At 34.1% G+C, this 16,003-nt stretch overlaps 4 protein-coding genes across 8 annotated transcripts; 2 read left to right on the forward strand and 2 right to left on the reverse strand.

The window, feature by feature from the left end:
- Nucleotides 1-294: 294 nt before the first annotated feature.
- LOC108343359 (F-box/kelch-repeat protein At5g42350) lies at nt 295-3,316 on the reverse strand. 4 transcript variants are annotated; one of them, XM_052876085.1, is made up of 4 exons: nt 3,067-3,316; nt 2,888-2,990; nt 2,765-2,793; nt 295-2,548 (listed from the first exon to the last, which is right to left on the reverse strand). In XM_052876085.1, the coding sequence occupies exon 4, from the start codon at nt 2,459-2,461 to the stop codon at nt 722-724; it is 1,740 nt and encodes a 579-aa protein (XP_052732045.1). In that variant the 5' UTR covers nt 2,462-2,548; nt 2,765-2,793; nt 2,888-2,990; nt 3,067-3,316; the 3' UTR covers nt 295-721. The 4 variants fall into 4 exon arrangements, with proteins under 4 accessions (XP_052732045.1, XP_017437080.1, XP_017437081.1 ...); XM_017581591.2 differs by lacking the exon at nt 2,888-2,990; XM_017581592.2 differs by having other exon boundaries at nt 2,765-2,896.
- Nucleotides 3,317-5,518: 2,202 nt separating this feature from the next.
- LOC108342704 (protein PELPK1) lies at nt 5,519-6,467 on the forward strand. Its single transcript, XM_017580497.2, has one exon. It carries the CDS (start codon nt 5,775-5,777, stop codon nt 6,204-6,206), a length of 432 nt encoding a protein of 143 aa, XP_017435986.1. The 5' UTR covers nt 5,519-5,774; the 3' UTR covers nt 6,207-6,467.
- Nucleotides 6,468-6,906: 439 nt separating this feature from the next.
- On the forward strand, nt 6,907-10,946 carry LOC108342072 (uncharacterized). The gene is made up of 9 exons (XM_017579775.2): nt 6,907-7,082; nt 7,288-7,314; nt 7,408-7,487; nt 8,130-8,199; nt 8,416-8,470; nt 9,656-9,707; nt 9,848-9,872; nt 9,978-10,069; nt 10,528-10,946. Exons 1-9 carry the CDS (start codon nt 6,960-6,962, stop codon nt 10,577-10,579), a joined length of 576 nt encoding a protein of 191 aa, XP_017435264.1. The 5' UTR covers nt 6,907-6,959; the 3' UTR covers nt 10,580-10,946.
- A 496-nt stretch (nt 10,947-11,442) lies between these two features.
- Nucleotides 11,443-15,065, reverse strand: LOC108342888 (probable protein phosphatase 2C 27). 2 transcript variants are annotated; one of them, XM_017580781.2, is made up of 5 exons: nt 14,933-15,065; nt 14,106-14,805; nt 13,525-13,716; nt 12,908-13,113; nt 11,443-12,211 (listed from the first exon to the last, which is right to left on the reverse strand). In XM_017580781.2, the coding sequence occupies exons 2-5, from the start codon at nt 14,316-14,318 to the stop codon at nt 11,659-11,661; spliced, it is 1,164 nt and encodes a 387-aa protein (XP_017436270.1). In that variant the 5' UTR covers nt 14,319-14,805; nt 14,933-15,065; the 3' UTR covers nt 11,443-11,658. The 2 variants fall into 2 exon arrangements, with proteins under 2 accessions (XP_017436270.1, XP_017436269.1); XM_017580780.2 differs by having other exon boundaries at nt 14,106-14,937.
- Between the last annotated feature and the right edge of the window lie 938 nt (nt 15,066-16,003).

Consider the following 16,003-nt stretch of genomic DNA (forward strand, 5'->3'; position numbering starts at 1 on the left):
GAACTTTGCCTTTTTAAATAATAACCAGGGTAAAAAACTCAACTTAAGCACTCAAACCGAAAATATTCATGAGAAAAATGTATTAGGGGGGATTTGTTAGAACACAGAAACAGGTTTTTATATTGTCAAGATTTTGGAACTATTTGCTGATATACGAGAATACTACTTTCTTTCATGTGTTTTCATGAGAATTTCAGTAATAGAAGTAGACGATGCAGAGATTCACAAGAAAATCTCCGACAACTTTTCCGGCAAACATTAGCATAGACAGATTTAAGGCTGCAACAATGCACCTAATATCACACATTATATACTCGATTCCATCATTAAGCCAATTCCCTGGCCCTGGGATTATGTCTTCTTCAAAATTAAGACATCTAACTTGGATTGCATGAGTATAGAGATATGACAAAGTCATAACGAGACTCATTGGTGCAACTAGTTATAACACAAACCCATAACTCCAGAAACACGATGGATGGGAGAAATAATACAAGAGCAAAGTCAGTGTGGAATTCAACTTTTATGATTGGTGAGAAATGAATTAAATAAAAGGTACATGAGAAGCACAGAAACAGAGAATCACGGAGCTCGGAAGATTTGCTCATATACAATTATATGCAGCAAATATAGAGCAGGACTTACCGGTCATGCTGCATCTCAAAACAGAGAGGGAAGATCTAAGATTCTGTTGTTTAGCATCATACATGCACAAAGGATTTCAAAGGTGTAGCACTGCCACAGATTTGGTCAAGCAGGAAGAACCATCGAGCTCATGAGTAACATGGTTCCCTGAAATATGGTTCCATTTTGTGATATCAGACACATCACAAACAGTGAAAAAACCTAACACCCGACCAAATATTTTGAACATCTCTACCCCAAAAATGAGGTTTTTATCCGACAGAAAAACAGCACTCCAGTCCATTGGGGCATCAGGATGAACTGAGGCTTCAGTCCAGGTAAGATACGTGAGATCCAACTCCCATAGTTTTCTAACAGCCTTGTTTCGTTGCCCAATTTGACCATCCCCTTCACACCAGGACACGGAAAACATGAAAAGGCGGCCACTAGAAGATACAAGTATGGGGTAGTATTCGTGTACACGAGGCGGGATTGGAGTGGTTTGAATTCCAATCCAAAAGCCTCGTTCTATGTCATATGCTGCAAGCTTGTCTGTTTCAGAATAAACATAAAACATCCTGCCACAAACAATTCCAGAACGAGCAACCCCAAAATCAAAAGGCAATCTTGGGATTTCAGTCCATTTATTTGACACAGAATCATAGATTTCTCCAGAGTCCAGAGGCTCATCCCAGGATCCCAAACCTCCTACAGCTATCAACAAGAACCTTTTACTGCCCTTTGAGCTTGAATGGTCACTTTTTTGTCTAACGAATTTGTATGCCTTTCGACTGGGCAAAGACAAAGCTTCAGTCTCATTAATGGAAGATCTGCAGTGACGTCTCAGTGAAAGCTTGTGAGGATCTTCATAAACATCTGAAATGCCACCAATCCTTGATCTTGGAAAGCGTCTATCCTGCCGGCTTTGATGACTTTGGCAAGTTGGAAAATCCAAACTGACCTCAGAGACTCCTAATATAGGATTTGATCTAGCATATTTCATGTACGGCATTTTACGCCAAGATTTTGTCAATGGACTAAAAACAAGAACCCCTTTGTGTGTCCTGTAAGAGCTTCTATCCACTTTCCCAAAGTTAGTGAGGCTAGAACACCCTCCAACAATGAAGATATCATCATGTATACCAGTAACAGAGAACAAAAACCTTCCTCGGAGAAAATGAGCATCAATCCTGTGCCACTGATTCAGAGACACGTCCAGTGCATGTATCTCACCAGAACAAAAGCCATCTTTAACAGCACCAAACAGAAATAACCATGGACTCTGATAGGAACCCTCCCTTCTCATTTGGAGAAATCTAGGAGTGGTGGTCAAGGACCTCCATTTTTTGCACACAAGTCGGGCATTCATGAGACTTGTCAATGGGAGCCTAACCAAACACATTTCAAGAATATCATCAGGAAGAAAGATATGCATTCTATTGTTTGTCAAAAATTCTTCAAGCTCTGAATTCTTTCGGTTGTGTCTCCTCCAAAACCTGTCCTTTACCCCATATGAAAAGCAATCCACAGCAGTTTCTTCAGGGCCACAAATCGGCTTATATCCCTTTCCCTCGTCACTGGCACTAGATCTCCTTCTACTGTTTGAATCACCAAAATCATCACTGGTGTCAGCACCTACCTTGCAGCCCCCACCTCGTCCATAAAGATTTAAGCATCTTAAAGAAACTCCATTCACATCATCATCTTCTTCCCCGGTACTCCTGTTATTCTTCTTCTTCAACCTATGACTGAAACTCCTAACAAGTCGCTTTGACACACTCAAATTCTGTAAATCTTGACAATAAGATTCGTCTGCCCCCAATCTTCCAGAAAACATTATGCTCACTAATTCTTCACAAAAAAATATACAACACCCATCGCTATCTGGCAAATTTGCGTATAGAGCAGCACGCAAGCCCCCCTTCTACGATTCATCAAATCAAAAGAAACAAAAAAAATACAGATTTAAGCATTGTCAAGGAATAGAAGACACATACACACACTCCTTGCAAAGCCACTAGGCATTAATGTCTCGGTTAACTCTTCACATCTAAACCCCAGAATTTTATAATTAAAACAAAAGGGAAAACGAAAGTGATCCTGAAAATAAAAATAAAAAAATTAAAAAAAGGATTTTTACCTGGCAAAGCCAATCAATGAGTCCAGATCCTGAAGGAAAACGTACAAGTATGATTAAAATTGGCAGTTTAATAGGAAAGTAACGGTATGTGATGTCGGAAGAAGGTTGTGAGAGAGTGATTACAGTAAATCCCTGTGATGAGTGTGAACAGTGAGTTGTAGCATATATTTCGCAGAAGCAAAGACATTGATTTCATAGAGACAGATAACTTTGTGGTTTGACGAATCTAACACATAACGGAAACCTCACAGAATTCCAAAGACGGAAAGAGAAAAAGGAAAAGGAAAAGAAAGAAGACTTACATTGCAATGCAATTGGGAAAGAAATGAAATGAATCACCAATTTCTTACTCCATTGGAAATGCTTCTCTTATACCTACCCCAACTTTACCTTTTCCATTTTATGCCTCACATCCAAAAATCAAACAAAAAAATAATAATAATAACAATAATAATTAAATAAATACAAACAAAAAATTTGGACAGTAAACAACAATGTTCTGGCTTGATTGGTTGGGACGAGAATTTAGTAAAGCCGCTGCAACACTGAAGAAAAGCGACCCGTCGATTTCTCCTTTTTAATATTTATATTATTATTTTTTATTTGCTAATCTTTTTTTCCTAACTTTTTCTTTTCTTTTTCTTTTTGCTTTTTTCCGCACTCATACGCTGCTAACATGTTTTGTAATGATACATCTAATAAAAAAAATGTCATGTAATAATAATAACTCTATACTCAGCATTCAATTCCCCATGTGTGTGATTTAATGAAGCCACGTTTCAACTTCAACGGTTACCCTTCACTTCACTCTCTGCAACGTTCTGGCTTTCTCTCTCTTCTAGGTCAGAATTAAAGTAAGTATTGGTAAATTTTGAAGAAGAAAAAGGCGAAACCCTAAATTACAAAAAAACATGGGTATGGGTTGTTTTGAAAAAGATGATGAATCAGGAACATTTATATCAAATTGTAGAATGTTTTTGAAACAAATTTAATTACGTTTTTACCAAACTCAAAATTCTCGTATGATAAATATTCTGAATCTAAATTTAATCTCGTCAAGATGCAACTGTTAATCTTAATAGAGTTAAATATATTTATAATTCTTAATTTTGAATAAAAATTAATTAACTTTTTTTTTAAATTTTGATCTAATTCAGTCTCTTAATTTAAAATAATATGTGAATTTAATTTTTTGAACTAAATTTTATTAAATTTATTTGATATTTTAAATATATATTTTGATATTATTTGAGTTATTTGTACTTTTTTGATGTATTTTTTTTCCATGTTAGTTGAAATATAGGTAAAATTTCAAATAAATTTGATTAAAAATATTATATTTATATAATTATAAAGATAAGAGATTAAATTAATCTAAAGTTTTAAAGATGGATTAGTTTCAATAATTTTAATTTTAAGTAAAAATTAAAGAACTAAAAAAATATATTTAATTCATTTTGATATTATATAGTAATTTGTGAAATTGAACACTTTTATAAGTTGTGGTATCAATATAAACATAGTACTACTATTATGGTAGACAAAACAAAACATCATTCGTTAAATCAATAAAGTTGTATTATTAAAGAAAATTATAATAATATTAGATAAATTTAAAATGCATGTGTCCAATTTCTTAATTTCAAATAAAAATTCATTTCAAGCTTCTTCTTTTTCTCATTTCAAGTTTCTAAGGAGAAAAGTGATAAATACCTGTTATAAAAAAAATTATTCATAAAGGTAACAATACTAAATTGAAAATATATTAGTATAACCCAAGAACTTTCGGTGTTACATGATGATTAATTAATATATAACTACATATATTATTTAATTAATTTAATACAAATACTACATGAAATGAAGTATAAAGACAATAATGAAAAGTAAATTAAAGTCGTTTAAAGTTAAAAATTAAAATTATTTAGCAATTTTTTAAATTCAAAATTATTTTGAAACCATTTGTTTTGTCTTACACCAATTATTTTGGGGTAAGAGTGAAGAAGACTAAGACGTGAAATTTATTGTTAAAAGTTACTTTAGTAAGTCTTTTTTCTTTCTTTCTCAGAGCTACTTTTTTGCATTTATTTTTGTACAAAAAAAAGAAAAACTCTTTAAATTTTTAAGAGCTTACGAATTTATTTATTTTAACAAACAGACTTTTCTTCGAATTTGTTTCACTCGAGCTTTTCTTTTAATTACTAAAAAAAATCATTTTTTTAGCACAGAAGACTACACATAAAGATCTGTTAATTTATCTATTTTTCATTTACATCATCCTTTTTGTCTTCCTAATTCGGGATAGAAACGATATTATAACATGCATATATAGTAAAATGTATACGTGCAGATTGCTATATTTTTTACAGTGTATAGGAGAAAACATGTATACTATTCAGCATTTAATGTAATAGTATGTAGTAGTTCTAGAGTTCAGGTCAAATGTCATATTCTGTGCAATTAATTTACACATGACAAAACTTTTACTCAATTAAGATATGTAAGAAAATGTGAAGTAGTGTATGATAATAGTATATCAGAAAAAAAAAATATGCCACTGCTGGCAATAAATTCCCAAACAAAAGGATACAGAAACTAAATTCAACAGACTTCTATTGTATGTATATCATACCCTACAACAACTACACAAATCACTGATAACATCAGATTATGTATGTATATATATGTGTTAATTGTTGTTGGTTAGAGACGAGCACAGCAATATTAGACAAAACCATGCTTCGTACACTGAGAAATGTTGAGAATTCTTCACTCTAAAAATTGATAATCCTTTGTGGTAGTTTTCTCATGGAGAACATTGACTTTTGTGAATGCAGATAGATTAGTTAACCCACGACAGTTCTGGTTAAAGTTTGGTATATGGGATGTTATGGGTAACTAAGAAGTTGAGCTAACAGTTCTTACACCTGACACAGTTTTGGTATAAAACTCCCACATGCAACATCTGCAGCATACGCTCAAAAAACATCCCTAAACACTTGCAAAGTTCATGTCTTCAACCATGACTACTTTCGGTTTGTCAACAGTGGTTTTTTCAGTTCTTGTTCTAACATTATTGTCTGCAAATAGCCACACAACGGTTGTCGGAGCCCGCAATCTTCTAGAACCAACATTATCTAAGCCAGAAATGCCACAACTTCCCAATGTTCCTCAGTTACCTAAGGTTTCAGAAATATCCAAAATTCCTGAATTACCTAAAATTCCTGAAATAACCAAACTTCCTGAGTTACTAAAGATTCCAGAATTACCCAAAGTTCCTGAGTTATCTAAGGTTCCAGAATTACTCAAAATTCCTGAGTTATCTAAGATTCCTGAAATAACCAAACTTCCTGAGTTACCAAAAGTTTCAGAATTACCCAAAATTCCTGAGTTACTTAAGATTCCTGAATTTCCTAAAGCATTTCCAGCTACCCATCCTTGAGCTTGAATTATGTGTCTTGCAGTCTTGTCCTCTGGTCTATATTGCAATGCCTAGTTCATTTTGTTTGATGAATGTTAGATTATTTGTTGCAAACTACTTGAGTTGTTGTAATGGTTTACTTGTATAGTTTTGAATCGTACTAGAAGTTATGTTCAGTTTTATAGTTGTTTAAATCCTTCATGTGTCAGTTGTTATGAATTCAATAAGATTGTAGTATCTAAAATCTCAGTATAACGTTCTAAATCTTGTGCTTTTAGTTTATGCTGCGTTATTTTCTTATCTTGACAGTTTCAATATATATTCTAAATTCTTTAATGTATGATGAATATTATTATATTATTATCTCCATTTGCCACGAATAATTATGTTAACACGTATTAACTTGTTAAATCAGAAAGTTCAAGGAAAATTTAACACAATTAAAATTGAAGATGTAGCTTGAGAAATTTAAAAAAAAAAGTTATTCTTTAACTTAAGAAAGGTGTTAATTACCTTAGAAATGATTTTAATTAAAATTTTACTTATTTAATAAATAATTAGGTATTAATATTTAATATGTAACTTTGATTTTTTTTTTTTGTGAAATTTGTTTATTATTTAATGTATAAACTAAAAGATTTAATCAAGACTTTAAACAATATTGTTTTTGATGAAAATATTAAAATTTGTTTATTAGATCGACATGGTTTTGAATATCTTCATACAAAATTTATATTTAACTGGAGAAAGAGGAAGTGAGTTTGAGAGAAGAAGATGGCAGGGTCAATGTCAATGTCAATGTCAATGTTGCATCTCTGTTTCTTCATACTCCTCGGAATCTTAACAAGAACTTCTCATGCCGTTCATGACAAATGCGCCGCCTGCAAAGCCGTCGCGGTATCTATGCTATGCCGTCCTCATTTTCTCCCCAATCAAACTCAACATTGCATACATAATATAGATCCATTCAATCCTATCTTCTGTATCACTTTTATTAGATGATGTTATCGAATCACGTATCGTGGATTTGATCTCATTCTTCATTTATATGCTGTGGTAAATCATTTGGTATTTAGGTCTGACGATGGTTTGCACCTTGCAGGAGGAGCTGGAGATTGGGCTTTCCAGCGTAACGTCTTTATTTGTTATTTTTTTTTTTCAATTATATGGTTCTTTATTTTTTGGTTACATGATCGAATATCGAGACATTGGGTTTCCGCAGGAGAGGCCACGGAATCACTTGGATATGCGCCATCGCTTGGACTCCAAAGGTCAGCGTCAAGGAAAGCTAATCGATTACACGTACGTGTATCTAAATATGTGCTTAAATCCTCTTCAATTTCAACGCCTTTATTAATTATGGGAATATGTTTGGATTGATGCAAAATGAGGAAAGGGAGTGCAATGGGATGGGAAGATACAAGGTTCCGTTCCTTTCAATGGAGGGTGTGAGATGAATCTTCTTTTTGGGTTTGGCTCCTTGAGTGAGGAAAATGTAGTTTAGGTGATGGAGTGCTCTTTCATTATTGATTATTGAAAAATCATTGGTTGAAATTGTAAACGATTTTAGAGTTTATGTATGTATTTGATTACATCATATTTCTCGAAGTTAATTTTGTAATTAACGATGATGACTTGGGAAGGTATTATATTCTTTGAAGTGCACTTTCATGATTCCATTTCAGTTGTATATTCAAACATAGCCTGGGGAATTGTTAAAATTAATAGTGTGGTAGAGAGTTGTTGGCAGCTGAATCTTCTACCTTTTCATTTTTCAGAATTCAATCTGACATCTGACACTGAAACATTTGGTCATCTGATTTCTTCAAACAGTTGTATTTACATCTCTGTATGTTGATCTCTCGAATATAAATGTTTTTGCTCTAGTCTTTTACTAACATCTCATGGCTGCATAACTTTGAAACTGTTTTATACAATATACAGAGTTAGCGAGCTAAGAGTTGTTGAACTTCTTGATGGCCTTTGCGAAAAGATGGAAGATTATACACTCAAGGTGCTTAGTTATATACTTGTTCTTAACTGTTCCAGTTTCTAAATCGGTAGCTTTTCTGCTGTGTTAGTGTCTACATTTCTGAATTGAAATTTACTTATAAATGCATCATACTTTTTTGTCGAATCAACTACTACTCCTTTTCTCCCTTTGCTTATGCTCATATTTAGATACTCTAAAATGTGTGTTATTGACTTTCTATTTCCATCTATTTTGCAGAAAGATACAAGTACCCATGAATGGATCAAAGTGAATAGCTGGGATAACCTCACAAGTATGTAATCTATTTCATCCACCGTTGATCTAGCATACTCCACTACATGGAATTTCTCACTCTGTTTTACTGCACATATATTTCCAGATGGATTCTTCAATCTGAAGTATTCAAGTTTTCATGGCAAACAATGACTGGGGACTGTAGTTTAGAGAACACCCATCCTTTATTTTAATTTTGTGACTGTCTTTTCTAGAACTTGGGGCTTTATGTACCCAACAGTGCTGTGAAATATTGAATAATTAAAAATTACAAGAGATTGACGATTACTTTACTTGTTGGGGCAAAATGTATAGGGCTGTTAAATTTAAGTTATTCTAAAACTTCACACAAACAAGACAAGAATATATATTTTATTAGCATTTTGAATGCTATTCTTGAACTACTGGAAAGAAGAACACTGCAATTTAATAGGATTATTCTAGTATTCAGTATTACGTTTGTTTGAGATGTTTGCATGATAATCTATCAACATGTCACTTAGGATACATACTTATGTCTTGTTTTGAAATCCTTATTTCAATGTGTAGCGTGTTTATGAGGGCTTGGGTATTATGGAGTGCCCAAGTACCACATCAAGTAGTATGGATGTTTGGTAGAGTACTTGATAGGAACTTAACTTGGATATTATGGGGTGTTCAAGTGACATATTGAATTAAGTAGCATGGTGGAATATTAAAGTGTTTTTTTCCCCTCTTGTTCGTTAGTTCTTTTAGGGTGTTATCAGTTGGTATCTGAGCTAGTTTTTGGTAACCCAGAAAAGCCTGCCTATAATCTGCCTATTGGTATCATTATGGGGTGCCTGAGTCCCATATCTAGTCGAGGTATTTGAGTGTTTTGTTCGCTCCCTTAATAGTTAGCTTTTGAGAGTGGGTTTCCAAGTGCTTGGGGTACTTATCATTTCTTAAGTGGCTTCATTCTCCATTGATGGCTATCTTTTAGGGAGACTTCCCAAGATTTTGGGTACTTATCACATGTTCTATATGATGGGTATTGTTCACATCTAACTGTATCAAACTAACCAGTGAACTATTGCAGTTGTTGCATTGTGACGGCTATTCCAGTGTTGGCAATTTAGTTATTTGCTTCTTCCTTTTAATGCAGCAAATAAAAAAACTAGAGATTTTTTCATTTTTCATGGTAGTTTTCTGAACAATACTTTTTCCTAAATTCTTCTCTTGGCAGATAAGCAAGAGGCTCGGGCATATTCAAAAGATATATCTTCTTATTGTGGAAGGTAAGAAGCAACAATCTGTATACTTTTACTTTTTAACAGGGACATTTATGGATCAAAGCTTTGCCTTTATCTTTGCAACAAGTGATGTTAAAAACTTTTGTATTACATTTGTGCACAAACCATCTCTGCACTATGACCAGATTACTTGAAGACACAGAGGATGAGGTGAATTTTCATGTTCTGATTTTTCAGCATTTGGCGCATATGTATTCATCTGCGTTATATGGCAATGCTGATTTTTTTTTTGTCCAAATGATGCCTATCTTGCAGTTGGCTGAATTGATCAAAAAAGGATCCGTTAAAGTAGGAGGTGTGAGCAAAGTTCTTTGTCAAGATTTAAGCAAACATTGCAGTCAAACGAGGTAACTTCAAAGATAGTTTTGGGGATTTATCTTAACTCATTGGTTTGCTTGATAAGCCCAGACATACATTTGTTGAATTCATATTTTGTAATGGTTATTTGGGTGTTCAATAATATATTTGTTTATTGATTATGAACATTCTAACTTTTAGCATTAGTGAGGTGGCCTCCCTTCTGCCATATCTTCGTAGTAATAGTGTTTCTAGGAACAAATTAGAATGCATCTTTGACGATTGGTGGTAGTGACGTTTGACCCATGTAGGATAGTTTCGCACTTTGAAGGTCACCCACAACTAACTTTGAGCGGTTCAGATTATAATAAAATAATGCTTTTGATATTGTCATTATTAGCTTTAAATCTTGCTTTGGATTTTTTATTTTATTTTCTGAAGTCTCAAAATCCATTCACATCAAACACACACCATATGAAGATGACTAGAAATGGCTCTATTCATACAGTGTATCACATGCGGCAGAGGTCGATGACGATGAGATCGATGAAGAGCTCTAAAACCATGGAACTACGGTGGCTGAAAATACCAGCTTTTGGGGCAGTTACAAATTGACAGAATGGATGGGATAATTTGTTACTGTTGGAATTGTCTTTGTTCTCGTTACAGTGGAAGACTCTTTCAGCAATATGGTGGACCGAACTCTAATTATTAATTTAAGGGTGCTGCTCTGCGCTCTAAAAATCTTATTTTGCTTTCTGTATTTTATAGATATTTGGTAATACCAAGTAATTCAGATAGATATTACGTCTACTGTTAAATAATAGATACATAACTGAGAAATCGACTGAGTTTCTTTTATCTTATTTTTAGTGGACCCGACACTACGATATAAAATTTAAGAACTCTGACCCTTATCTCTTAAAATTAGTTGCACTTCACGTCACATATTTATTTCTTCTTGTTGAAACAGTAATTCAGTTCTTATGTAAGAAGTCAGTTCTTTTTTTATAAGAAATGATGTTATGTTACAACCAAAAAAGTCATCATAATAAGTTCACATCTTTAATCAAAATTGGAGACGGCCATGTAACTTTGACCAAGACATTAGTGAAAAATGTTTGATCCGTATCCGAGATCAACACATTAGACCATTAATCTGCAAATTTTTAGCCTATTCTCTAAGATTCAGCAGTTAGTATGGTGCTCTGATCATGATGTGTGTTGTCGGAGTATACCTATTACCGGCTCACACTGCTTACTGGTTAAACCTTTCACCGACCTTACCGCTCCCTTTATTCTTTATAATCTCAGGGAAGAATAAAGAAAAAATAAAATCCACCTATCTCGCATTTCATATCACTCGAATTATACCACTCTTGAGAGCAAAGTAATCGGAACTGATGAATATAATCCCCGAAACTGAAGAAACTTCTGATCTCATAATCTCATATGTACAACAAGACAGATCTAACGGGAGTTAGGAAGGTGAACAGATAAAAATAAGCTCGAAATGTATGGGGCAGCACTAGAGAGCCAAGATCCTCCAGCAACCTCCATAACAAAGATCAATGGCAGTTTTTTATACACACAACAATGTCCATGCTTTCTAAACCTAAACAACCATAAGGAAACAACACTAACAATCCAACACACCCTTAAGTAAATTGAGGCCTTCTGCTGATATACTCCTCCTGACCCGAGAAGGAGGTGTCTCTATCCTAGGAGGAGGATCTGGGGAGAAACATATCACTATAACAGTCAAATTATCACACGAGTTACGCTTTAGAGCCTCTCTGACCAGCTCTCTTGAACACCTTTGAGGATCATTATGTATCATTAGTTCTTTCCTTGCCATGGTCACAGCACATTGGTTACTCATTACATCCCATAGGCCATCACAGCCCATGACCAAGAACTCGTCATCCTCAGTGAGGATGATTTCCTGCAGCTCTGGCTCAGAACTCAAGGGGCAGGCAGAACCCTTTGGACCCTTCATGTGCCAGTCTCCCAAGGCACGGGAAACAGATAACTGCCCATTCAGGTATCCATCGTACACCACTCCACCAAGTTTCTCAATCCTTAGCCTTTCCGAAGTGCAATCTGGTTTCTGGTCTTTTGACATCTCAATTGCTCTACCTCGCCTCCCCAGTACAGCTCTGCAGTCCCCGGCATTGGCAACTATCATGGTCCTGTCCACGATGAAATTTCACAACTTGAGAAAGATTGCCAATAAAACTGCATTTGCATTGCAATGCAGTCTCCACATGGGGCAATAACATGCATGTTGAAAACTCGTAAGTTTCTTACCCTAACTTTTGCCTCCCATGTCCAAAGAGCAAAACAACAAATCACTTCTATAGTTACTAAGAATTTTAGATTCGGTTCCTTTATAATGGTTATGTGAGTATTAAGTAACTTCAGTCATTGACGAGAGAATCAATCTTCAGAATTTTTTATCTGATTCCTTTATATTCAGGATATAAGGATAAGGTAAATAACTTCAGTCATTGATGAGGATATCAATTTTTTATATTCTAAGCTCTAATACATTTATGATTTACCAGGTATTTGTTCGTAATAATTGAGTGTTAAATGTCTTCATCAACCACTATTTTGATTTACTTACTTTATACTTGAAAGTGAATTGTTAACTTTAAAGAAGTAAGATACCGGAATATTTTCCAGAAAAGTTGATTAAATAAGTCCCTCTACAATGTTATCGGTTACTGCTAGGGTGATGATGAACCGACTTCCACATATAAAATTTACAGTAGGATCTAAAAACCGATATGCTAGGAAGGCAACTAATGCTTGCCATCATCAGTGAACTGATACAGAATCATTGATATTAAATAACTAATATGATCATAATCGAAATTGATTACCTTCCGGATACAAGAGCAGTTAAAGCAGTGGTCCCCGAGGAGATATCAAGAGAACTAGAATCTGCAAATGCATAATCTGCTTTCAGAAACGCACTTGTAATTGCCTGCCCCACGCAAGTTGGAAAATGGGAGTCCTCAACTATGAATTTGAGGATGTTATTTCTTATGAACAAAGCTGCGTCTGTACCTCCATGGCCATCAAACACCTGAACAATTAGTAGAAGTTAATCAATTGCTGAACTTAACATGAAAACAATATAGTGTCTCGATCATACCATGTGAGCAACAAAATGAATGGAACAAAACAGTATCTGCTAGTAAAGAAAAGAATCATCTCCTATGGTCTACATAATTCCTTTGTCCCAGTTACCAGCTTAGTCAAATGTAACGGAAATCGAACATCAGCCATATTTCATCTCATTAATAATATTGCAGTATGAGAAAGGTTGGATTGTAAAACACAACTTTCTGATGAAACATAAACTTAGAGGATAAAGAAGAACAAATGCATCAAAGTAACATGTAAAGCCGTGTGTTAACCAAAAAAATCAGGCTTTATCATAATAGCAAGTGTGTAAATTATAAAGCCAGGTAAAACATAAACAAAACATACGAACCCCATAAAAAGCTCCAGGTAAAGGAATAGTGGAGGCGGGACCTATATGCTGAATAAGATCATCAATGCATACGTGTTCGTCTTCCATATACTGTTTAGGTCCTCTTTCAGCACAACTTCCTGACCGAAATATTGGTAGAAATTCCGTCTTTTCTTCAGAAGATGACTTTCCAGTAACCCCCACATCCAAACTCTTAAAAAAGTGGAGAGAAACAGAAAAATCAGTAATCAACACTTTCCAAATTAAGAAATGGAAAAGTAAATTATATTGATGTTAAAAACAAAGTGAGGTTCCAGAAAAATTTGGAAAGAATAACAAACCTTTACAGCATGTAAGTTCATTTTAGTTTTGCAAGATGGATCATAAAGTTTGAGCAAAGCATAACATAAAACTTCACAATCTTAAGACAAACAGAGAAAGAAGATAAAAGCCTAACTGAAAATAGCAGTTAGCAACAAAAGAGCAAAAAACAGTGACATTAAGAATATTTTTATACCAAAATTACAAAACATGGGGCAAAAGATAGCAAGAAAAATCCAATCTACCCACAAAGCCAAATCAGATGAAAATGTCAAACTTACCAAATCTGCTACTGCCATCAATCTGGTGGTGCTAACGCTGTGCCTCAAACTCGAAACATGCCGGGGAGGCTTACCCTTGACTATTGGTTTTAGATTATCCAAATCTCCCGATTTATCATCTTCCATTGTAAATGCACTGTCTTTGTCCTCTATCACACTAAAAGGAGGAGGAATATCCATTCCCACAGGCATAACCACTCCCAAATCATACATACAAAACCCAAAATTACTAAAATGGCAACTTCAAAATTACGTGTGGTTGCGTATTTCCCAGGAAATTACCAAACTGAAGATTTATTAGGGTCCCAGCAAATATACGGTCTGAACAAATCAACAGTGAAATGATAGGATCCTGAAGGTATGTGAATTGTAACTCTGCCACGGCCACTGATTGCTGGTATTGAAAATAGAAGGTACCCAAAGAAGTACCAAGGAATGATTGGATCCAATAAATCCAAAAGTCCAACGATTACAATTATGATGATGTAAAAGATGAAGTCTTGGAACAAACACAGATGTGAGTTTCAATAAATAAATAATAATTGGGATCAGGTAGACTAAGAAAGCACAAAAAAGAGAGTAGGTGGTAGAATCATTAAATGATGCTAAATTTTGCACATTAGAAATTGGAAATAAGGCACCGAAAATTGCTGTTGAAGGAAGCCTTCACGTCCACAACAAAACCAAAAGAGCGAGCCACCTAAAAAACAAAACACTGTTGTTGTCTTGAATCGATGAAAGAAGGAAGAAAACCTAAATCGATGTTGCTATATTACTATTGTTCCAATAAAATCAGGGTGAGACAAACAGAACGGAAACCTACGCACCGTGTGACCGGGGATTCCAGGTTAACATGTTGTGTCTATGGCGGTTCTGATGGAGAATGGCGCCACGTGGAGAGTTTGTATTGGATGTTATGTATGACCGGGAAGCCGTTGGATCTGTGTTGAGGGAAATGAAGGGCTGAGGATGGGTTTGTCCTTTCAAACGTGGTAAAGGTAAGTGAAAGTCCTCGGATTCTGAAAGTACACGCGTTTAACGACAATTGGTTTTGAAATGTTTGGATTATCATTATGTCTACGTGTCCAAGACAAGAGCCTCGGATGATTATAGCTGGATCTTAGTATTAGATACTTTCTATCATGTTTTCTCAGATTATGATGGTTCAGGTATAATCTTTTTGTCTTACAAAAAATGGTATTTAATAAATTTTAATTAAATTAGTCAAATAATTTATATTGCTAGAATAACTTAAAATTCTTGCAACATGTTCTTAGAAGGATTTTTTTTAGAGGAGCATTTTAATACTAAATTTAAGAAACTGAATTAATTAATTTTATTTTAACTTTGTGCACTTGTGATTGGTGAAAACTTAGAAGTGAATCTTGTTTCTTTCAACACATGATTGTCTAAGTTATTATTTATGGATACATTCTATTTTACTGTGCATTAGCCAACTGTAACAAAACATCTCTTTTATAAATAATGATACACTTATTACTATGCATAGCATCATTTCAATCAAACAAAAATTTGCCTACTTGGAATAATCCCAAATATGTTTATTTTTTAAATCAAACTATTGTTCATACATTGGATTCTCAGAACCATGATTAGTGATTTCATTCATATTTGTACATAGACAATGCATATAAAACTTGTTGAACATGATACACTATTACCTCTCTTATTAAAATGTATATTAAAATATATTATTTTAATATATAATTTAATTAACATTTGTGTAAATGATGAGTAAATATTTTGGTATCTTCATTTTAATAAACATAGTACTATGTTGTTATAATGTTTGTATTTATGTTGGATGAACGTATTTATATTTCTTTTGACTGTTTTCATATTAATTCATATGGATGTTTAATAATTAAAATGTACTG

Source organism: Vigna angularis, chromosome 4 (assembly GCF_016808095.1).
Source record: "Vigna angularis cultivar LongXiaoDou No.4 chromosome 4, ASM1680809v1, whole genome shotgun sequence".
Taxonomy (NCBI): Eukaryota; Viridiplantae; Streptophyta; class Magnoliopsida; order Fabales; family Fabaceae; genus Vigna; species Vigna angularis.